Raw genomic sequence first — 24,035 nt, forward strand, 5'->3', positions numbered from 1 at the left:
GCGGCACGGTGGTGTAGTGGTTAGCGCTGTCGCCTCACAGCAAGAAGGTCCTGGGTTCGGGGCCGGCGAGGGCCTTTCTGTGTGGAGTTTGCATGTTCTCCCCGTGTCCACGTGGGTTTCCTCCGGGTGCTCCGGTTTCCCCCACAGTCCAAAGACATGCAGGTTAGGTTAACTGGTGACTCTAAATTGACTGTAGGTGTGAATGTGAGTGTGAATGGTTGTCTGTGTCTATGTGTCAGCCCTGTGATGACCTGGCGACTTGTCCAGGGTGTACCCCACCTTTCGCCCGTAGTCAGCTGGGATAGGCTCCAGATTGCCTGCGACCCTGTAGAAGGATAAAGCGGCTTGAGATAATGAGATGAGATGAGATGAGATGACAAAGGTGGATCCAAGGCCAAATCGGTGCGATCGGTGTTTGTCTCTGTGGGCTGAGTGAAGCTTTCATCCGGGTCTCTGTGATCGACACGTCACCCTGCGCAATGCGGAAGTAGTTTGGAAATCCGGAATGAATCGTCGTTTACTGTTGCTGTTAAGCGGATTGATCGAAAATTCTAAACGTTGTCAGAGAGTTTTGGATGGAGGTAGAGGTGCTCATCTCTCACACACTGCGCTGTGAAGCGTGAAAACACAAGGAAAGGTAAAGAAACAACAAAAACCAGCACCGTTGAGGATGCTAGCTAGCTAAGCTAATTATAGGAACTGACTGCTCATAGAAACCGCGGACTAGCGAGCGATTATTATTATTATTATTATTATTATTATTATTATCTCATTATTATTATTATTATTATTATTATTATTATTATTATTATTATTATCAGTAGTAGTATGCTTTGCTAATTGTATCAGAGTTTCAAGAATGTTCGATTTTACAGTTAAGAGTTTGATATGACGGATGTATCGCGATACTTGAATCGAAAGTATCGCGATATTTGGGTTTGCTAGGGTCCATCAAAACAACGGAGCTGTATTATGAAACGGTGAATATTCAGAGATGAGCAGGAGGGTTAAAATAAATAAATAAATTCTGTTCATGTAGATATAAACACTAGCACTGTTAAGCATTGGGGTCAATATGTATTTCATACTGTTTAATTTATAGTCAACTAATAACTGATTACACAGACTGACAGAAAAGGATCTGCTGCATATCAAATACAAATGTGTGAGAGTGAGCGTGAGATCCAGCCCTCTAATACTGATTAAACAGTGCTGTATAAGTGCAGCTGACCCCTGGGGTAACTGCGAGCGAGTGTGAGGATGCAGCCGGGCAGTCAGGAGACTCTGCCCGCTACAGGGGAGCGAACAGAGCCAAGCCAGGTGCCCAGTAAAGACACGTCCTCCCTGGACGGCACGTCTGACCTGGGTAGCCCTCGAACTGTGACCTTTGACCTCTTCAATATGGTGGTTTCATACAAGCGTATGGCCATCTTTCTGGAACCGGTTACTGATGTGGTGGAGGTCCTGCGATACTTGCTCGGGTGGGTGAATAATGAGATTTTTAGAATGGAGAACAGACTTATGGATATTTGTGCTAAGGATTTTGGTGTGTGTAGGTGGAGAATGCCTTTGTGTTCTCTCTTCTGCTGCATCCTATTGAACATCCTCTTCATCACATTGAGTGAAGGTGAGACACAAAAACACACCAACAAAAAGGTAGCCATGACTTCATCCTTGTGACAGTCAGGAACAGAGGCCATGCCTTCGTCCTTGTGACAGGCTTGAATTGTTTTTCTCTTCCTTAGTGGTTTGGTTCTCGCTTCTCCTGTTGGTGGTCTCTGTCCCCGCTGTGCTGGGTTACCTTGGTGACCGTTGCCAGGCTGATGCCAGCGACGCAGCCGTGCAGAAAAAGAGGCATCACGCAGTACAGCGCAGAGAACTGCAGACCGTCCGCATGACCCGCCAGGAAGCCATGATGGAAGTTAAGGGCCTGTGAGTAACCATTAAGAGCGAGGTTAAAGCCGTCAGAGGTCATCCATTAAGAGCGAGGTTAAAGCCGTCAGAGGCCAGCCACTAAGAGCGAGGTTAAAGCCGTCAGAGGTCAGCCACTAAGAGCGAGGTTAAAGCCGTCAGAGGTCAGCCACTAAGAGCGCGGTTAAAGCCGTCAGAGGTCAGCCATTAAGAGCGAGGTTAAAGCCGTCAGAGGTCAGCCATTAAGAGGGAGGTTAAAGCCGTCAGAGGTCAGCCACTAAGAGCGAGGTTAAAGCCGTCAGAGGTCAGCCATTAAGAGGGAGGTTAAACCCGTCAGAGGTCATCCATTAAGAGCGAGGTTAAAGTCGTCAGAGGTCATCCATTAAGAGCGAGGTTAAAGCCGTCAGAGGTCATCCATTAAGAGCGAGGTTAAAACCGTCAGAGGTCATCCATTAAGAGTGAGTTTAAAGCCGTCAGAGGTCAGCCATTAAGAGCGAGGTTAAAGCCGTCAGAGGTCATCCATTAAGAGCGAGGTTAAAGCCATCAGAGGTCATCCATTAAGAGCGAGGTTAAAACCGTCAGAGGTCATCCATTAAGAGCGAGGTTAAAGCCGTCAGAGGTCAGCCATTAAGAGCGAGGTTAAAGCCGTCAGAGGTCATCCATTAAGAGCGAGGTTAAAGTCGTCAGAGGTCATCCATTAAGAGCGAGGTTAAAGCCGTCAGAGGTCATCCATTAAGAGCGAGGTTAAAACCGTCAGAGGTCATCCATTAAGAGCGAGGTTAAAGCCGTCAGAGGTCATCCATTAAGAGCGAGGTTAAAGCCGTCAGAGGTCATCCATTAAGAGCGAGGTTAAAGCCGTCAGAGGTCATCCATTAAGAGCGAGGTTAAAGCCGTCAGAGGTCATCCATTAAGAGCGAGGTTAAAGTCGTCAGAGGTCATCCATTAAGAGCGAGGTTAAAGCCGTCAGAGGTCATCCATTAAGAGCGAGGTTAAAGTCGTCAGAGGTCATCCATTAAGAGCGCGGTTAAAGCCGTCAGAGGTCAGCCATTAAGAGCGAGGTTAAAGCCGTCAGAGGTCAGCCATTAAGAGCGAGTTTAAAGCCGTCAGAGGTCATCCATTAAGAGGGAGGTTAAAGCCGTCAGAGGTCAGCCATTAAGAGGGAGGTTAAAGCTGTCAGAGTTCATCCATTAAGAGCGAGGTTAAAACCGTCAGAGGTCATCCATTAAGAGGGAGGTTAAAGCCGTCAGAGGTCATCCATTAAGAGCGAGGTTAAAGTCGTCAGAGGTCATCCATTAAGAGGGAGGTTAAAGCCGTCAGAGGTCAGCCATTAAGAGCGAGGTTAAAACCGTCAGAGGTCATCCATTAAGAGCGAGGTTAAAACCGTCAGAGGTCATCCATTAAGAGCGAGGTTAAAGTCTTCAGAGGTCATCCATTAAGAGCGAGGTTAAAACCGTCAGAGGTCATCCATTAAGAGCGAGGTTAAAACCGTCAGAGGTCATCCATTAAGAGCGAGGTTAAAGCCGTCAGAGGTCATCCATTAAGAGCGAGGTTAAAACCGTCAGAGGTCAGCCATTAAGAGCGAGGTTAAAACCGTCAGAGGTCATCCATTAAGAGTGAGGTTAAAGTTGTCAGAGGTCATCCATTAAGAGCGAGGTTAAAACCGTCAGAGGTCATCCATTAAGAGCGAGGTTAAAGTCGTCAGAGGTCATCCATTAAGAGCGAGGTTAAAACCGTCAGAGGTCATCCATTAAGAGCGAGGTTAAAACCGTCAGAGGTCATCCATTAAGAGCGAGGTTAAAGTCGTCAGAGGTCATCCATTAAGAGCGAGGTTAAAACCGTCAGAGGTCCTCCATTAAGAGCGAGGTTAAAGTCGTCAGAGGTCATCCATTAAGAGCGAGGTTAAAACCGTCAGAGGTCATCCATTAAGAGCGAGGTTAAAGTCGTCAGAGGTCATCCATTAAGAGCGAGGTTAAAACCGTCAGAGGTCATCCATTAAGAGCGAGGTTAAAGTCGTCAGAGGTCATCCATTAAGAGCGAGGTTAAAACCGTCAGAGGTCATCCATTAAGAGCGAGGTTAAAGTCGTCAGAGGTCATCCATTAAGAGCGAGGTTAAAACCGTCAGAGGTCATCCATTAAGAGCGAGGTTAAAGTCGTCAGAGGTCATCCATTAAGAGCGAGGTTAAAACCGTCAGAGGTCATCCATTAAGAGCGAGGTTAAAGTCGTCAGAGGTCATCCATTAAGAGCGAGGTTAAAACCGTCAGAGGTCATCCATTAAGAGCGAGGTTAAAGTCGTCAGAGGTCATCCATTAAGAGCGAGGTTAAAACCGTCAGAGGTCAGCCATTAAGAGCGAGTTTAAAGCCGTCAGAGTTCATCCATTAAGAGCGAGGTTAAAACCGTCAGAGGTCATCCATTAAGAGCGAGGTTAAAGTCGTCAGAGGTCATCCATTAAGAGCGAGGTTAAAACCGTCAGAGGTCATCCATTAAGAGCGAGGTTAAAGTCGTCAGAGGTCATCCATTAAGAGCGAGGTTAAAACCGTCAGAGGTCATCCATTAAGAGCGAGGTTAAAGTCGTCAGAGGTCATCCATTAAGAGCGAGGTTAAAACCGTCAGAGGTCATCCATTAAGAGCGAGGTTAAAGTCGTCAGAGGTCATCCATTAAGAGCGGGGTTAAAACCGTCAGAGGTCAGCCATTAAGAGCGAGTTTAAAGCCGTCAGAGTTCATCCATTAAGAGCGAGGTTAAAACCGTCAGAGGTCAGCCATTAAGAGCGAGGTTAAAGTCGTCAGAGGTCATCCATTAAGAGCGAGGTTAAAACCGTCAGAGGTCATCCATTAAGAGCGAGGTTAAAACCGTCAGAGGTCAGCCATTAAGAGCGAGGTTAAAGTCGTCAGAGGTCATCCATTAAGAGCGAGGTTAAAGTCGTCAGAGGTCAGCCATTAAGAGCGAGGTTAAAACCGTCAGAGGTCATCCATTAAGAGCGAGGTTAAAGTCGTCAGAGGTCATCCATTAAGAGCGAGGTTAAAGCCGTCAGAGGTCATCCATTAAGAGCGAGGTTAAAACCGTCAGAGGTCAGCCATTAAGAGGGAGGTTAAAACCGTCAGAGGTCAGCCATTAAGAGCGAGTTTAAAGCCGTCAGAGTTCATCCATTAAGAGCGAGGTTAAAGCCGTCAGAGGTCATCCATTAAGAGCGAGGTTAAAGCCGTCAGAGGTCATCCATTAAGAGCGAGGTTAAAACCGTCAGAGGTCATCCATTAAGAGTGAGGTTAAAGCCGTCAGAGGTCAGCCATTAAGAGCGAGGTTAAAGTCGTCAGAGGTCATCCATTAAGAGTGAGGTTAAAGTCGTCAGAGGTCATCCATTAAGAGGGAGGTTAAAGCCGTCAGAGGTCAGCCATCCCGAGCGAGGTTGGAGCTGTCCAAGGTCAGCCATCCAAGCAAGGTTGCAACCAGCCGAGATGAGCCCTTCCGAGCGAGGTTGGAGTGGTCAGGGATCAGCCCTTCCGAGCGAGGTTGGGAACTTCAGCCAGGTCCAGTTAAGTGATTCAGAGCCCTGAGTGAGAAGTCATTTTTCTGATGGCAGTGCCAATACTGAGCAGCCATCTTGCTGAGGTCAAAGCCACTGGGAAGCAGCCATGTTAGTGAGGTGAAAGTGTAATGAGCATTTAAAAAGATTAGAAGTGTTGGATACGCCATCTCTCTGCATTCAGAGCCATTAGTGAGCAGCCATGATTGTGAGTTCCCAGGTTAGACAGGTGAAGATGCAGAAATGATGTTTGTTCTGTGTGTGTGTGTGTGTGTGTGTGTGTGTGTGTGTGCGTGTGTGCGCGTGCGCTGCAGATTAAAGAGGCTGGATGAGTTCCTGACTCAGGCGTGTATGTATGCAGAGTCTGTGTATAAGGTCTTGTACTGGGAGAGTCACACAGCCTCTTCACTGTGAGTAACACACACTGTTACACACTTCCTGTATGACTGATGGACATGACGGACTTAAAGAGCACTCGCTGTGTTCCTCTGGCTCTGTGCAGGTTTTACGGCTTCCTCCTGACGACAGTGTGTTTACTGTACACGGCTCCTGTGGGCTGGAGTCTGTCTCTCATCAACAGCACCCTCTTCATCTGGAACAAAGACTTCTGCAGGCGTCAGTCAGCACACACACACACACACACACACACACACACACACACACACACACACACACATTGTCTCTATAGTGTAAAATCGGAGCGAGTGTACTAATTTACCATGTTGGTTTATGCTGACTGTGTGTGTGTGTGTGTAGTTGTGTTGCAGCTGAAGGACTTGTTCCGCTCGCCTCCGGTCCAGCCTGCAGAAGGAGAGACAGAAAAGAGCGATCCAGACCCGAGCCACGTGTCAGACCGAACCCCTACTCCCACCAGTCTGGAGGTGAGACAGAGATGGAAAAGAAAAGAGTTATTGCATCATAAAATAGAAGAGCCAATCATGTTCCCGTATGCAAATTGCGGGGCATGTATAAATAAAGATTTAAGGATAAGAAAGATTAAAAAGGGCTTCTGTACCTTCATAGGTGTTTAATGAGATTTTATTTGTGAGTCATCTTCAATATTACAAACGTATTGTTTTTTCATAGAAAATGTATTATTTATAGTTGAGTTGATTAATAAGTAAAAGATATTAATTGATGGATGTACTGTGCATTAATGTGTGTTTTTACACTGGTGAAACTACATTCCTCTCCGCATTCATGATTTGTGATGTCACTTTTGGAATTTGTGCATAAAACGTATCTATCTATCTATCTATCTATCTATCTATCTATCTATCTATCTATCTATCTATCTATCTATCTATCTATCTATCCAATATTTATTTATTTATTTATCATGATGAAACCTTTTTTTTTTAAACCTAGAAACGCATACAGAGTGAAAAAGAGAGCTTGGGTAAAGGAGTGTGGTCGGTTATTATGTGTCTCTGTGCAGGATCTGTCACCAGGAAGTGTGGAGGAGGCAGAGGAGGCGGAGCCTGATGATGAGTTTCGAGACGCCATAGAGGTACAGAGACCCCTGTAGCTTTATCCTGCGCTCCCTCTCTCTCTCTCTGCCTCTCTGCTTATATGTCACATCTAATCCACTGTGTCTGACTTGTGCTGTCTGTGCTGCACAAGGAGAACCAGCTGGTCCTGCAGGTGAGTGGCTCCCTCTAGAGGAGCGGAGGGGGAATTACATCTCTGAGTGGTAGCATGTACCTGTTTATGTAATGAGGAACTAGGATAGTGTGTGTGTGTGTGTGTGTGTGTGTGTGTGGCTCACTGCTTTACTTTGCCTTAAAGGAATCTCAGCTGGCTTTTGTGGTAAGTAGCTGTTCTGACTTAAGTCACTTCCTCTGTGGAAAGGAAGTCCTGAAAGTTGCATGAAGCACTGAGTGTGTGTGTGTGTGTTGCATGTGAATATTGCCATGCATACGAGCTTGTGTACACTGAATGAATGCAACAGATAATTGCAATGAAAAATGCTTGTGATTTTTTTTATTTTTTTTTATTTTTTATTATTCTTTAAACTTTTTGTGTTTATACTTCAATATACAACATTTCAAACCACACCAGACTTTCACTCTAAAAAGGGGCGGAGCATATCCCTGTGTAACCACCCCCTTTTTTGGCTGTAGGAGTCGTCTACAATCACTGGGCTGACCAAAGCCCTGTGGAGACGTGTAATTCATAAGGTGCCCCTCCCACCCCGTCACTCTGGGTGTTCTCACCACGCCTCTCTGAAATCTTTCCTCTCTTTATTGGCTCGTACTCACAGCGATGTCACTGGGGCACTCTGATTGGTTCCTACCTGTGTGTGTGGTGTAATTACCAGAGCTTGGATGGATTGTGTTGGGGGTAAAAAAAAAAAAAAACAATCGGTTTTAACGACAGACTGTGGCTTTAATGTCTCACACACACACATTTAACTCCTCTCCTGATGTCTCGGTCAGAGAGAGAACCCTGCACACTCTGTCTGTCTGTCTGAGGTGTGAGTCAGGGTGTGATATGACCTACTCGTCCACCTCCGCTGCTGATGTTAATCAGTCACTCGTTCCCTTAAATCAGCTCTTCATCCTCTCTAAAGGCAGTGTGCAGGTTTCTCTCGACTCGAGACCACCTGACGGACTCCTAACACGACTCGGCTACTGTTTGGAGAACTCCACTGGATGTGGGTGTGGTAATAATCCTGCATTATGGTTGGTGAAGGTGTGTGTGCACGCGTGCGCGAGAGTGTGTCCCTGGGTGGGGTAAAGTCCTCTGGAATATAAGACACACTTGCTACTGTATTACACTCTTACCCTTGTTGTGTTGGTGTAATTACTATTCTGTGCTAATTTATTAGCGTGTTTAAAGCAGTTTCGCTGCTCCAACACTAAACTAAATTACATGACACACCAGTAGGGGGCGCTGGAGTGCTGGTTTAGAGACGGTACTACAAACCTTGTGTGTGTATAATATATAATTATTGAGTCTGTTGCTGGATCATATAGTGCAGTGGCATAGATGTCTTTTTCTCTTCAGAATGTAGTTAGAGGAGGTGTGTCTTGTACTCCGGAGAGTCTGGAAAAGTCCAGAAAATATGGTAATGTCTGTCTGTCTGTCTCTCTGTTGGCTGTAGGATGATGATGATGTGGCGGTGGGCGGAGCCGATTATGACTCTGTGTCTGATAACGGCTTGTTGAGCAGGAATGAGCCGATACGCAGCCGAGTGTCCAAACTCACTGAGAGACTCCGCAAGCGTGTACCCACCAACCCCACAGGTCAGAGACTCACTCACTCACTCACTCAGTTATTCACTCTCACATTGAAACTGTTACTCACTCACTCCTTTACTCTCTCACTCACTCTGTCATCCACCTACTCTTTATTATTCCCTCTCTCTTCCCTCTCTCTCTCTGATTCCCTCCTTCCCTCATCCCCCTCTCACTTACCCAAAGAATTAATGTATTTAATCCGACACTCAGTCTGAATTATATTCTCTCTGTCTCTCTCTGTAGGTAACTGTTCCAGCTGTGCTGCAGCGTTCTCCGTGTTAAAGAAGAGGGTAGGTTCTCTAGACGAGACCCCGGTGTAATCGGGTTGTTGATTGTAGCCCTGATGACGGTGTGATTGTTGGATGTGTTACAGCGGTCCTGCCCTAACTGTGGTGTGAGCTTGTGTTCTCGCTGCTGTTCCTACAAAGTGCTCAGGTCCAGTATGGGAGCTACAGGTCAGAACTCCATCACTGTACATCACTACAGCGTCACTACAGCCCCATTGTACATCACTACAGTGTCACTACAGTGTCACTACAGCATCACTGTACATCACTACAGTGTCACTACAGCGTCACTGTACATCACTACAGTGTCACTACAGCGTCACTGTACATCACTACAGTGTCACTACAGCGTCACTGTACATCACTACAGTGTCACTACAGCATCACTGTACATCACTACAGTGTCACTACAGCATCACTGTACATCACTAGTGTCACTACAGCATCACTGTACATCACTACAGCGTCACTACAGCGTCACTGTACATCACTACAGCGTCACTACAGCCCCATTGTACATCACTACAGTGTCACTACAGCCCCATTGTACATCACTACAATGTCACTACAGCCCCACTGTACATCACTACAGTGTCACTACAGCCCCACTGTACATCACTACAGTGTCACTACAGCCCCACTGTACATCACTACAGTGTCACTACAGCCCCACTGTACATCACTACAGTGTCACTACAGCCCCACTGTACATCACTACAGTGTCACTACAGCCCCACTGTACATCACTACAGTGTCACTACAGCCCCACTGTACATCACTACAGTGTCACTACAGCCCCACTGTACATCACTACAGTGTCACTACAGCCCCACTGTACATCACTACAGTGTCACTACAGCCCCACTGTACATCACTACAGTGTCACTACAGCCCCACTGTACATCACTACAGTGTCACTACAGCGTCACTGTACATCACTACAGTGTCACTACAGCGTCACTGTACATCACTACAGTGTCACTACAGCGTCACTGTACATCACTACAGTGTCACTACAGCCCCACTGTACATCACTACAGTGTCACTACAGCCCCACTGTACATCACTACAGTGTCACTACAGCCCCACTGTACATCACTACAGTGTCACTACAGCCCCACTGTACATCACTACAGTGTCACTACAGCCCCACTGTACATCACTACAGTGTCACTACAGTGTCACTACAGCCCCATTGTACATCACTACAGTGTCACTACAGCCCCACTGTACATCACTACAGTGTCACTACAGCCCCACTGTACATCACTACAGTGTCACTACAGCCCCACTGTACATCACTACAGTGTCACTACAGCCCCATTGTACATCACTACAGTGTCACTACAGCCCCACTGTACATCACTACAGTGTCACTACAGTGTCACTACAGCCCCACTGTACATTACTACAGTGTCACTACAGCCCCATTGTACATCACTACAGTGTCACTACAGTGTCATTACAGTGTCACTACAGTGTCACTACAGCCCCACTGTACATCACTACAGTGTCACTACAGTGTCACTACAGCCCCAATGTACATCACTACAGTGTCACTACAGTCCCACTGTACATCACTACAGTGTCACTACAGCCCCATTGTACATCACTACAGTGTCATTACAGTGTCACTACAGTGTCACTACAGCCCCACTGTACATCACTACAGTGTCACTGCAGCGTCACTACAGCCCCACTGTACATCACTACAGTGTCACTGCAGCGTCACTACAGCCCCACTGTACATCACTACAGTGTCACTGCAGCGTCACTACAGCCCCACTGTACATCACTACAGTGTCACTACAGTGTCACTACAGCCCCACTGTACATCACTACAGTGTCACTACAGCCCCACTGTACATCACTACAGTGTCACTACAGCCCCACTGTACATCACTACAGTGTCACTACAGCCCCACTGTACATCACTACAGTGTCACTACAGCCCCACTGTACATCACTACAGTGTCACTACAGCCCCACTGTACATCACTACAGTGTCACTACAGCCCCACTGTACATCACTACAGTGTCACTACAGCCCCACTGTACATCACTACAGTGTCACTACAGCCCCACTGTACATCACTACAGTGTCACTGCAGCCCCACTGTACATCACTACAGTGTCACTGCAGCGTCACTACAGCCCCACTGTACATCACTACAGCGTCGCTACAGCCCCACTGTACATCACTACAGCGTCGCTACAGCCCCACTGTACATCACTACAGCGTCGCTACAGCCCCACTGTACATCACTACAGCGTCGCTACAGCCCCACTGTACATCACCTACAGTGTCGCTACAGCCCCACTGTACATCACTACAGCCCCACTGTACATCGCTACAGCGTCGCTACAGCCCCACTGTACATCGCTACAGCGTCGCTACAGCCCCACTGTACATCGCTACAGCGTCGCTACAGCCCCACTGTACATCGCTACAGCCCCACTGTACATCGCTACAGCGTCGCTACAGCCCCACTGTACATCGCTACAGCGTCGCTACAGCCCCACAGCGTCGCTACAGCCCCACTGTGCGTCGCTACAGCCCCACTGTATGTCGCTACAGCGTCGCTACAGCCCCACTGTATGTCGCTACAGCGTCGCTACAGCCCCACTGTATGTCGCTACAGCGTCGCTACAGCCCCACTGTATGTCGCTACAGCGTCGCTACAGCCCCACTGTATGTCGCTACAGCGTCGCTACAGCCCCACTGTATGTCGCTACAGCCCCACTGTATGTCGCTACAGCGTCGCTACAGCCCCACTGTACGTCGCTACAGCGTCGCTACAGCCCCACTGTGCGTCGCTACAGCCCCACTGTACGTCGCTACAGCATCGCTACAGCCCGACTGTACATCGCTAGAGCATCGCTACAGCCCCACTGTACATTGTTACAGCATCGCTACAGCCCCACTGTACATCGCTACATGCGTCGCTACATCGCTACAGCGTCGCTACAGCCCCACTGTGCGTCGCTACAGCCCCACTGTACGTCGCTACAGCGTCGCTACAGCCCCACTGTACGTCGCTACAGCATCGCTACAGCCCCACTGTACATCGCTACAGCATCGCTACAGCCCCACTGTGCGTCGCTACAGCCCCACTGTACGTCGCTACAGCGTCGCTACAGCCCCACTGTACGTCGCTACAGCATCGCTACAGCCCCACTGTACATCGCTACAGCGTCGCTACAGCCCCACTGTACATCACCTACAGCCCCACTGTACATCACTACAGTGTCACTACAACCCCACTGTACGTCGCTACAGCGTCGCTACAGCCCCACTGTACATCGCTACAGCGTCGCTACAGCCCCACTGTACATCGCTACAGCATCGCTACAGCCCCACTGTACATCGCTACAGCGTCGCTACAGCCCCACTGTACATCGCTACAGCCCCACTGTACATCGCTACAGCGTCGCTACAGCCCCACTGTACATCGCTACAGCCCCACTGTACATCGCTACAGCGTCGCTACATCGCTACAGCCCCACTGTATGTCGCTACAGCCCCACTGTACGTCGCTACAGCGTCGCTACAGCCCCACTGTACGTCGCTACAGCGTCGCTACAGCCCCACTGTACGTCGCTACAGCCCCACTGTACGTCGCTACAGCGTCGCTACAGCCCCACTGTACGTCGCTACAGCGTCGCTACAGCCCCACTGTACGTCGCTACAGCCCCACTGTACGTCGCTACAGCATCGCTACAGCCCCACTGTACATCGCTACAGCCCCACTGTACATCGTTACAGCATTGCTACAGCCCCACTGTACATCGCTACAGCATCGCTACAGCCCCACTGTACATCGCAACAGCATCGCTACAGCCCCACTGTACGTCGCTACAGCCCCACTGTACGTCGCTACAGCCCCACTGTACATCACTACAGCATCACTACAGCCCCCATGTACATCGCTACAGCATCGCTACAGCCCCACTGTGCGTCGCTACAGCCCCACTGTACATTGCTACAGCCCCACTGTACATTGCTACAGCCCCATTGTACATCGCTACAGCATCGCTACAGCCCCACTGTACATCGCTACAGCATCGCTACAGCCCCACTGTACGTCGCTACAGCATCGCTACAGCCCCACTGTACATCGCTACAGCATCGCTACAGCCCCACTGTACATCGCTACAGCCCCACTGTACATCGCTACAGCATCGCTACAGCCCCACTGTACATCGCTACAGCCCCACTGTGCGTTGCTACAGCCCCACTGTATGTCGCTACAGCATCACTACAGCCCCACTATACATCGCTACAGCCCCACTGTACATCACTACAGCATCGCTACAGCCCCACTGTACATCGCTACAGCATCGCTACAGCCCCACTGTACATCGCTACAGCATCGCTACAGCCCCACTGTACATCGCTACAGCATCGCTACAGCCCCACTGTACATCGCTACAGCATCGCTACAGCCCCACTGTACGTCGCTACAGCATCGCTACAGCCCCACTGTGCGTCGCTACAGCCCCACTGTGCGTCGCTACAGCCCCACTGTGCGTCGCTACAGCATCGCTACAGCCCCACTGTACATCGCTACAGCATCGCTACAGCCCCACTGTACATCGCTACAGCCCCACTGTACGTCGCTACAGCATCGCTACAGCCCCACTGTACGTCGCTACAGCATCGCTACAGCCCCACTGTACATCGCTACAGCCCCACTGTGCGTCGCTATAGCCCCACTGTACGTCGCTACAGCATCGCTACAGCCCCACTGTACATCGCTACAGCATCGCTACAGCCCCACTGTACATCGCTACAGCATCGCTACAGCCCCACTGTACATCGCTACAGCATCGCTACAGCCCCACTGTACATCGCTACAGCATCGCTACAGCCCCACTGTACGTCGCTACAGCATCGCTACAGCCCCACTGTGCGTCGCTACAGCCCCACTGTGCGTCGCTACAGCCCCACTGTGCGTCGCTACAGCATCGCTACAGCCCCACTGTACATCGCTACAGCATCGCTACAGCCCCACTGTACATCGCTACAGCCCCACTGTACGTCGCTACAGCATCGCTACAGCCCCACTGTACGTCGCTACAGCATCGCTACAGCCCCACTGTACATCGCTACAGCCCCACTGTGCGTCGCTATAGCCCCACTGTACGTCGCTACAGCATCGCTACAGCCCCACTGTACATCGCTACAGCCCCACTGTACATCACTACAGCATCACTACGGCCCCACTGTGCGTCGCTACGGCCCCACTGTGCGTCGCTACGGCCCCACTGTGCGTCGCTACAGCATCGCTACAGCCCCACTGTACGTCGCTACAGCCCCACTGTACGTCGCTACAGCCCCACTGTACATCGCTACAGCATCGCTACAGCCCCACTGTACATCGCTACAGCATCGCTACAGCCCCACTGTACGTCGCTACAGCCCCACTGTACATCGCTACAGCCCCACTGTACATCGCTACAGCCCCACTGTGCGTCGCTACAGCCCCACTGTACGTCGCTACAGCATCGCTACAGCCCCACTGTACGTCGCTACAGCATCGCTACAGCCCCACTGTACATTGCTACAGCATCGCTACAGCCCCACTGTACATCGCTACAGCCCCACTGTACATCGCTACAGCCCCACTGTACATCGCTACAGCATCGCTACAGCCCCACTGTACATCGCTACAGCCCCACTGTACATCACTACAGCATCGCTACAGCCCCACTGTACGTCGCTACAGCCCCACTGTACGTCGCTACAGCCCCACTGTACATCGCTATAGCCCCACTGTACGTCGCTACAGCATCGCTACAGCCCCACTGTACATCGCTACAGCCCCAGTGTACATCGCTACAGCCCCAGTGTACATCGCTACAGCCCCAGTGTACATCGCTACAGCATCGCTACAGCCCCACTGTGCATCGCTACAGCCCCACTGTACGTCGCTACAGCATCGCTACAGCCCCACTGTACATCGCTACAGCCCCACTGTACATCGCTACAGCCCCACTGTACATCACTACAGCATCGCTACAGCCCCACTGTACATCGCTACAGCATCGCTACAGCCCCACTGTACATCGCTACAGCATCGCTACAGCCCCACTGTACATCGCTACAGCATCGCTACAGCCCCACTGTCTGTCGCTACAGCCCCACTGTACATCACTACAGCATCGCTACAGCCCCACTGTACATCGCTACAGCATCGCTACAGCCCCACTGTACATCGCTACAGCCCCACTGTGCGTCGCTACAGCCCCACTGTACGTCGCTACAGCATCGCTACAGCCCCAGTGTACATCGCTACAGCATCGCTACAGCCCCACTGTACATCGCTACAGCCCCACTGTACATCGCTACAGCATCGCTACAGCCCCACTGTACATCGCTACAGCCCCACTGTGCGTCGCTACAGCCCCACTGTACGTCGCTACAGGATCGCTACAGCCCCACTGTGCGTCGCTACAGCCCCACTGTACGTCGCTACAGCATCGCTACAGCCCCACTGTACATCGCTACAGCCCCACTGTACATCGCTACAGCCCCACTGTACATCGCTGCAGCATCGCTACAGCCCCACTGTGCGTCGCTACAGCCCCACTGTACGTCGCTACAGCCCCACTGTACGTCGCTACAGCCCCACTGTACATCACTACAGCCCCACTGTACATCGCTACAGCATCGCTACAGCCCCACTGTACATCGCTACAGCCCCACTGTGCGTCGCTACAGCATCGCTACAGCCCCACTGTACGTCGCTACAGCCCCACTGTACGTCGCTACAGCCCCACTGTACATCGCTACAGCATCCCTACAGCCCCACTGTACATCGCTACAGCCCCACTGTACATCGCTACAGCCCCACTGTACATCGCTACAGCCCCACTGTGCGTAGCTACAGCCCCATTGTACGTCGCTACAGCATCGCTACAGCCCCACTGTACATCGCTACAGCCCCACTGTACATCACTACAGCATCGCTATAGCCCCACTGTACATCGCTACAGCCCCACTGTGCGTCGCTACAGCCCCACTGTACGTCGCTACAGCGTCACTACAGCCCCACTGTACATCGCTACAGCGTTGCTGTACGTCGCTACAGCGTCGCTACAGCCCCACTGTACGGCGCTACAGCGTCGCTACAGCCCCACCGTACGTCGCTACAGCATCGCTACAGCCCCACCGTACGTCGCTACAGCGTCGTTACAGCCCCACTGTACGTCGCTACAGCCCCACTGTACGTCGCTACAGCGTCACTACAGCCCCACTGTACGTCGCTACAGCGTCGCTACAGCCCCACTGTGCGTCGCTACAGCCCCACTGTGCGTCGCTACAGCCCCACTGTACATCACTACAGCATCGTTACAGCCCCACTGTACATCACTACAGCCCCACTGTACGTCGCTACAGCATCGCTACAGCCCCACTGTACATCGCTACAGCCCCACTGTACATCGCTACAGCATCGCTACAGCCCCACTGTACATCGCTACAGCATCGCTACAGCCCCACTGTACGTCGCTACAGCATCGCTACAGCATCGCTACAGCATCGCTACAGCCCCACTGTGCATCGCTACAGCTCCACTGTACGTCGCTACAGCATCACTACAACCCCACTGTACATCGCTACAGCCCCACTGTACATCGCTACAGCATTGCTACAGCCCCACTGTACATCGCTACAGCATTGCTACAGCCCCACTGTGCGTCGCTACAGCCCCACTGTACGTCGCTACAGCATCGCTACAGCCCCACTGTACATCGCTACAGCCCCACTGTACATCTCTACAGCATCGCTACAGCCCCACTGTACATCGCTACAGCATCGCTACAGCCCCACTGTACGTCGCTACAGCCCCACTGTACATCACTACAGCATCGCTACAGCCCCACTGTACATCGCTACAGCATCGCTACAGCCCCACTGTACATCGCTACAGCATCGCTACAGCCCCACTGTACATCGCTACAGCATCGCTACCGCCCCACTGTACATCGCTACAGCCCCACTGTGCGTCGCTACAGCATCGCTACAGCCCCACTGTACGTCGCTACAGCATCGCTACAGCCCCACTTTACATCGCTACAGCCCCACTGTACATCACTACAGCATCGCTACAGCCCCACTGTACATCGCTACAGCCCCACTGTGCGTCGCTACAGCCCCACTGTACATCACTACAGCATCGCTACAGCCCCACTGTACGTCGCTACAGCCCCACTGTACGTCGCTACAGCCCCACTGTACATCGTTACAGCCCCACTGTACATCGCTACAGCATCGCTACAGCCCCACTGTACATCGCTACAGCCCCACTGTGCGTCGCTACAGCCCCACTGTACGTCGCTACAGTATCGCTACAGCCCCACTGTACGTCACTACAGCATCGCTACAGCCCCACTGTACGTCGCTACAGCATCGCTACAGCCCCACTGTACGTCGCTACAGCATCGCTACAGCCCCACTGTGCGTCGCTACAGCCCCACTGTACATCGCTACAGCATCGCTTCAGCCCCACTGTACATCGCTACAGCCCCACTGTGCGTCGCTACAGCCCCACTGTACGTCGCTACAGCATCGCTACAGCCCAACTGTACATCGCTACAGCCCCACTGTACATCGCTACAGCATCGCTACAGCCCCACTGTACATCGCTACAGCATCGCTACAGCCCCACTGTGCGTCGCTACAGCCCCACTGTCCATCGCTACAGCATCGCTACAGCCCCACTGTACATCGCTACAGCCCCACTGTACATCGCTACAGCATCGCTACAGCCCCACTGTACATCGCTACAGCATCGCTACAGCCCCACTGTACATCGCTACAGCGTCGCTACAGCCCCACTGTACTTAGTTACAGCCCCACTGTACGTCGCTACAGCATCGCTACAGCCCCACTGTACATAGCTACAGCGTCGCTACAGCCCCACTGTACATAGCTACAGCGTCGCTACAGCCCCACTGTACATAGCTACAGTGTCGCTACAGCCCCACTGTACATCGCTACAGCGTCGCTACAGCCCCACTGTACATCGCTACAGCGTCGCTACAGCCCCACTGTACATCACCACAGTGTCACTGTACGTCGCTACAGCCCCACTGTGCGTCGCTACAGCCCCACTGTGCGTCGCTACAGCCCCACTGTGCGTCGCTACAGCATCGCTACAGCCCCACTGTACATCGCTACAGCATCGCTACAGCCCCACTGTATGTCGCTACAGCCCCACTGTACATCACTACAGCATCGCTACAGCCCCACTGTACATCGCTACAGCATCGCTACAGCCCCACTGTACATCACCACAGTGTCACTGTACGTCGCTACAGCCCCACTGTGCGTCGCTACAGCCCCACTGTGCGTCGCTACAGCCCCACTGTACATCACTACAGCATCGCTACAGCCCCACTGTACATCGCTACAGCATCGCTACAGCCCCACTGTACATCGCTACAGCCCCACTGTACATCGCTACAGCATCGCTACAGCCCCACTGTATGTCGCTACAGCCCCACTGTACATTACTACAGCATCGCTACAGCCCCACTGTACATCACTACAGCATCGCTACAGCCCCACTGTACATCGCTACAGCATCGCTACAGCCCCACTGTACGTCGCTACAGCATCGCTACAGCCCCACTGTACATCGCTACAGCATCGCTACAGCCCCTCTGTGCATCGCTACAGCTCCACTGTACGTCGCTACAGCATCGCTACAGCCCCACTGTACATCGCTACAGCCCCACTGTACATCGCTACAGCATTGCTACAGCCCCACTGTACATCGCTACAGCATTGCTACAGCCCCACTGTGCGTCGCTACAGCCCCACTGTACGTCGCTACAGCATCGCTACAGCCCCACTGTACATCGCTACAGCCCCACTGTACATCTCTACAGCATCGCTACAGCCCCACTGTACATCGCTACAGCATCGCTACAGCCCCACTGTACGTCGCTACAGCCCCACTGTACATCACTACAGCATCGCTACAGCCCCACTGTGCGTCGCTACAGCCCCACTGTGCGTCGCTACAGCCCCACTGTACGTCGCTACAGCATCGCTACAGCCCCACTGTACATCGCTACAGCCCCACTGTACATCACTACAGCATCGCTACAGCCCCACTGTACATCGCTACAGCCCCACTGTGCGTCGCTACAGCCCCACTGTACATCACTACAGCATCGCTACAGCCCCACTGTACATCGCTACAGCCCCACTGTACGTCGCTACAGCATCGCTACAGCCCCACTGTACGTCGCTACAGCCCCACTGTACATCGCTACAGCCCCACTGTGCGTCGCTACAGCCCCACTGTACGTCGCTACAGCATCGCTACAGCCCCACTGTACATTGCTACAGCATCGCTACAGCCCCACTGTGCGTCGCTACAGCCCCACTGTACATCGCTACAGCATCGCTACAGCCCCACTGTACATCGCTACAGCCCCACTGTGCGTCGCTACAGCATCGCTACAGCCCCACTGTACATTGCTACAGCATCGCTACAGCCCCACTGTGCGTCGCTACAGCCCCACTGTACATCGCTACAGCATCGCTACAGCCCCACTGTGCGTCACTACAGCCCCACTGTGCGTCGCTACAGCCCCACTGTACGTCGCTACAGCATCGCTACAGCCCCACTGTACATCGCTACAGCCCCACTGTACATCACTACAGCATCGCTACAGCCCCACTGTACATCGCTACAGCATCGCTACAGCCCCACTGTGCGTCGCTACAGCCCCACTGTCCATCGCTACAGCATCGCTACAGCCCCACTGTACATCGCTACAGCCCCACTGTACATCGCTACAGCATCGCTACAGCCCCACTGTACATCGCTACAGCGTCGCTACAGCCCCACTGTACTTAGTTACAGCCCCACTGTACGTCGCTACAGCATCGCTACAGCCCCACTGTACGTCGCTACAGCATCGCTACAGCCCCACTGTACATAGCTACAGCATCGCTACAGCCCCACTGTACATCGCTACAGCATCGCTACAGCCCCACTGTACATCGCTACAGCATCGCTACAGCCCCACTGTACATCGCTACAGCGTCGCTACAGCCCCACTGTACATCACCACAGTGTCACTGTACGTCGCTACAGCCCCACTGTACATCGCTACAGCCCCACTGTGCGTCGCTACAGCCCCACTGTACGTCGCTACAGCATCGCTACAGCCCCACTGTACATTGCTACAGCATCGCTACAGCCCCACTGTGCGTCGCTACAGCCCCACTGTGCGTCGCTACAGCCCCACTGTACGTCGCTACAGCATCGCTACAGCCCCACTGTACATCGCTACAGCCCCACTGTACATCACTACAGCATCGCTACAGCCCCACTGTACATCGCTACAGCATCGCTACAGCCCCACTGTGCGTCGCTACAGCCCCACTGTCCATCGCTACAGCATCGCTACAGCCCCACTGTACATCGCTACAGCCCCACTGTACATCGCTACAGCATCGCTACAGCCCCACTGTACATCGCTACAGCGTCGCTACAGCCCCACTGTACTTAGTTACAGCCCCACTGTACGTCGCTACAGCCCCACTGTACGTCGCTACAGCATCGCTACAGCCCCACTGTACATCGCTACAGCATCGCTACAGCCCCACTGTACATAGCTACAGCATCGCTACAGCCCCACTGTACATCGCTACAGCATCGCTACAGCCCCACTGTACATAGCTACAGCGTCGCTACAGCCCCACTGTACATCGCTACAGCGTCGCTACAGCCCCACTGTACATCACCACAGTGTCACTGTACGTCGCTACAGTGTCACTGTACGTCGCCACAGCGTCACTGTACATCACTACATCGCCGCTACAGCGTTACTGTACGTCGCCACAGCATCACTGTACATCACTACATCGCCGCTCCAGCGTCACTGTACGTCGCTCCAGCGTCACTGCAACGTCTCTACAGCGTCACTGTACGTCGCTACAGTATCACGTCACATCACTGTACATCTCTACCGTGTCACGTTCTGCCACGTTAGCGTAGTGGACATCATTAGGGATGTTATTCCACACCCATGTGTTGATGTAGTTCTGGCATTTTTTGAAGGGGTTAAGAGAATCAGTAGATTTCTTTCTCTCTGTCCATCTCTCTCTCTGTCCCTCTCTCGCCATCGCTCTCTGTCTGTCCATCTCTATCATCTCTTTGTCCATCTCTCTCTGTCCATCTCTCTCTCTCTGTTTTTCTGTCCATGTCTCTCCATCATCTCTCTCTGTCTATCTCACTCCATCTCTCTCTGTCTCTATCTATCCGTCTGTCTCTCCCCATCTCTCTCCATCTCTCTTTCTTCATATGTATCCATCTCTCTCTATCTATCCCTCTCTTTCTCTCTCTCTCTGTCTATTCTTTTCTCCAGCTCCAGAGGCTCAGAGAGAGACGGTGTTCGTCTGCGCTCCATGTAACACCTATCTAAGTGTGAAGTAGCACCCGGTAACAACCCGTTACAGCAGAAAGCTCCACAGCACCTGAACCTGTGGGTGGGCGGAGCTCTGCGTCCTCGTGAGGTTCTCGTCTCGTGATCATCCTGCACTGCAGCTTGGAATCCTGCTTCCTGCCTCGTGTCTCCTCCCTTCCCTCTGCTTCCTGTAAACCTTCAGTAGGTGTTTCTGTTACTGATCGTAAGAAATCAGCTGATTTGGGGCGTGTAGGTCATGTGACCTCATCCTGTACTGCACATCTATATCCGTCTATGTTTCAAAAAACACGGGTAAACTGATTTGGCCGTTCCCATAGCAACATGTTCTGGCCCCCCGTTATGACCTGGACTGTGGGAATAACTTCAGCCCTGGAGTTAAGACAAATCATTACATCATCACTCGTCAGTGTTTTATTAAAATAATAAGATGATGATGATGGTGTTGAGTTCTTCTGACTTGAGAACATATATTTTACTGTCCAAAGTCAAATCCTTTCTCTTCTGTAGACGCTCAGACAAGTCCAGGCTCTGGTTGCTTTAGATGTCCGATTCTGATCGAGTCTCTCCTTGATTTGTTTCTGCCCCAGATCTTCAACTGCGGCTGTTAAAACATCACATTTCGGAACGGCGCTAATGCTAAAAGTCAGCGACCGTCATCTGGAATTATGAACGTAGCATAAATAGGTGGCTAGGAGCTTCTGTTCGTCGTTAGCAGCATTAGCATCCTCAGTACTTCAAGTTCTTCTGTCTGAAACCTTCAGCACTCTTCAGGACCTTTCCATAATAGTTGTTGTTATGGCGATAAAATAGCCCCACCCACATCTCCTCCTCAGGTTCTCGCTTCAGAGCAGGTCGGATTTTGAAGAGAATCGGTTCTGAGGTGATGGAGGGGGAAAAAAAGTGAGAACGGTTTCATCATACGTGTGAAATTTACGACCAGTAGTTTTCACAGAACCGGGTCAGGATGTGCAACTGTGTTCGTTCGTTCGTTATTTATTTAATTACGTAAATCTGCGTATATCTGATGAACTTTTTTTTTTTTTTCCCGGTTTGAGATTATTTAAGAATGAATTCTAATTAAATGTGATTATTTCTTCTGCAGCATTATTATTATTATTATTATTATTATTGTTGTTGTTGTTTTTGACCTGATCTCCTGTATCGCACATCAGTGTTACTGTCAGATGTGGCATCGCTACATACACTGTTCTTTGCGGGTTGTTGTTTTTTTTTTAATTTCCTGTCCCGGTCACATGACTGGCTGCTGATTGGATTGGATTGTGGGCACGGCTTCTGAGCCAATCAGGATTGACGACGGCGACGACTCCTCAGGGATCCAGTTTCATCCAACACTTTCCACTTCATCATTTTCTCAGCGTGGTCATGTTTGTGATCTCGTTTTCTGTTTCTTCTCCTCATCACTGTTTTATTGAGATTCATGGAAATGGATTTTGCGAGGGGTTTCTGTCCTTTTCTTTTCTTTCGTTCTCTCTTTTATCATCGTTGTTTTTATCTTCTTTTTTTTTAAGATCCAGCTGAATGAATGTAAGATGTCATGTTATATTTTATTTAACTGTATGATCTCTGTACTGTAACACGGCTGTATTAAACCTAACTCTGTCACAGATTGAGCAGCGTGGAGCTCGACTCTGTAGAGTTAGCTGTCTTGCTGTTTCACAAGTTCAATAAACTCGGTTAGAGAAATCAGCCTGTTCTCTCCAAGCATGTCTTTTAATATGTTTTGCAGCTTGTATTTTGTTTGCGTGTATCTTTTGAAGAAAAAAACCCTGCTTTAAAGTGCCATTCCACCACTGGATGTATTCTTTGGCATAAAATACAATATATTTTGACAACATATATAAATGGTATCACTAGATAGAGAAGTCTTTTAGCTTCAAAATGATATATCAAACATAATTTTTTGACAACGACAAGTATGTTAATTTTGCGACCAAAGTCACCTACCCTTTTAATTTCCGCGCGTGATGTCATTGTCAGGTTCCCCTTCTTGTGTACCGTGTGACGTGGCACATATTATCAGCAATGGCGGATAGAACGCGATAAAAATAATACCAATAAATCTAGCTAATACCAATAAATCTAGCTAACTGAAAGATTAACTCAAAATTTTTCGCAATTTTTTTGGCCCCCATATACGAGGAGAAATGACTCTCTCACTTTGGGGGTTTCCTGGTCTAAAAATAGACCGACATGTGGTACACAAGAAGGGGAACCTGCCGATGACCTCACGTTTCACTACCGCGCGGAAATTAAAAGGGTAGGTGACTTTGGTCGCAAAATTAATATGCTTGTCGTTGTCAAAAAATTATATTTAATATATATCATTTTGAAGCGAAAAGATTTCTCTGTCTAGTCATGTTGTCATAAAATATATTGTATTTTATGCCAAAGAATACATCCAATGGTGGAATGGCGCTTTAATATTTAACCCAGTGATTAAAGGTGCCATATGTAATATTCATGATTATATCCCTCATCAAGATTGGCCAAGGAGGGCTCATGTGATATATAAAATAGTTCCACCATTGATTTTAAGCAATATCCTTGGCTTGCAAGTGACATCAAAGCAAAATAGAAACCTGGATGTCGGCCATGTTGGT

General features: G+C 50.6%; 1 protein-coding gene across 6 annotated transcripts; it reads left to right on the forward strand.

Annotated features, from left to right (window-relative positions):
* Positions 1–476: 476 nt before the first annotated feature.
* On the forward strand, positions 477–23,121 carry zfyve27 (zinc finger, FYVE domain containing 27). 6 transcript variants are annotated; one of them, XM_060899150.1, is made up of 14 exons: positions 477–637; positions 1,126–1,481; positions 1,557–1,627; positions 1,746–1,932; positions 5,747–5,842; positions 5,935–6,047; positions 6,189–6,313; positions 6,871–6,942; positions 7,056–7,076; positions 7,556–7,612; positions 8,539–8,680; positions 8,918–8,964; positions 9,048–9,129; positions 21,355–23,121. In XM_060899150.1, exons 2-14 carry the CDS (start codon positions 1,261–1,263, stop codon positions 21,420–21,422), a joined length of 1,302 nt encoding a protein of 433 aa, XP_060755133.1. In that variant the 5' UTR covers positions 477–637; positions 1,126–1,260; the 3' UTR covers positions 21,423–23,121. The 6 variants fall into 6 exon arrangements, with proteins under 6 accessions (XP_060755133.1, XP_060755135.1, XP_060755136.1 ...); XM_060899152.1 differs by having other exon boundaries at positions 1,211–1,481; XM_060899153.1 differs by having other exon boundaries at positions 1,222–1,481.
* The last annotated feature ends 914 nt before the right edge of the window (positions 23,122–24,035 follow it).

This window comes from Neoarius graeffei, chromosome 18 (assembly GCF_027579695.1).
Source record: "Neoarius graeffei isolate fNeoGra1 chromosome 18, fNeoGra1.pri, whole genome shotgun sequence".
Classification (NCBI taxonomy): domain Eukaryota; kingdom Metazoa; phylum Chordata; class Actinopteri; order Siluriformes; family Ariidae; genus Neoarius; species Neoarius graeffei.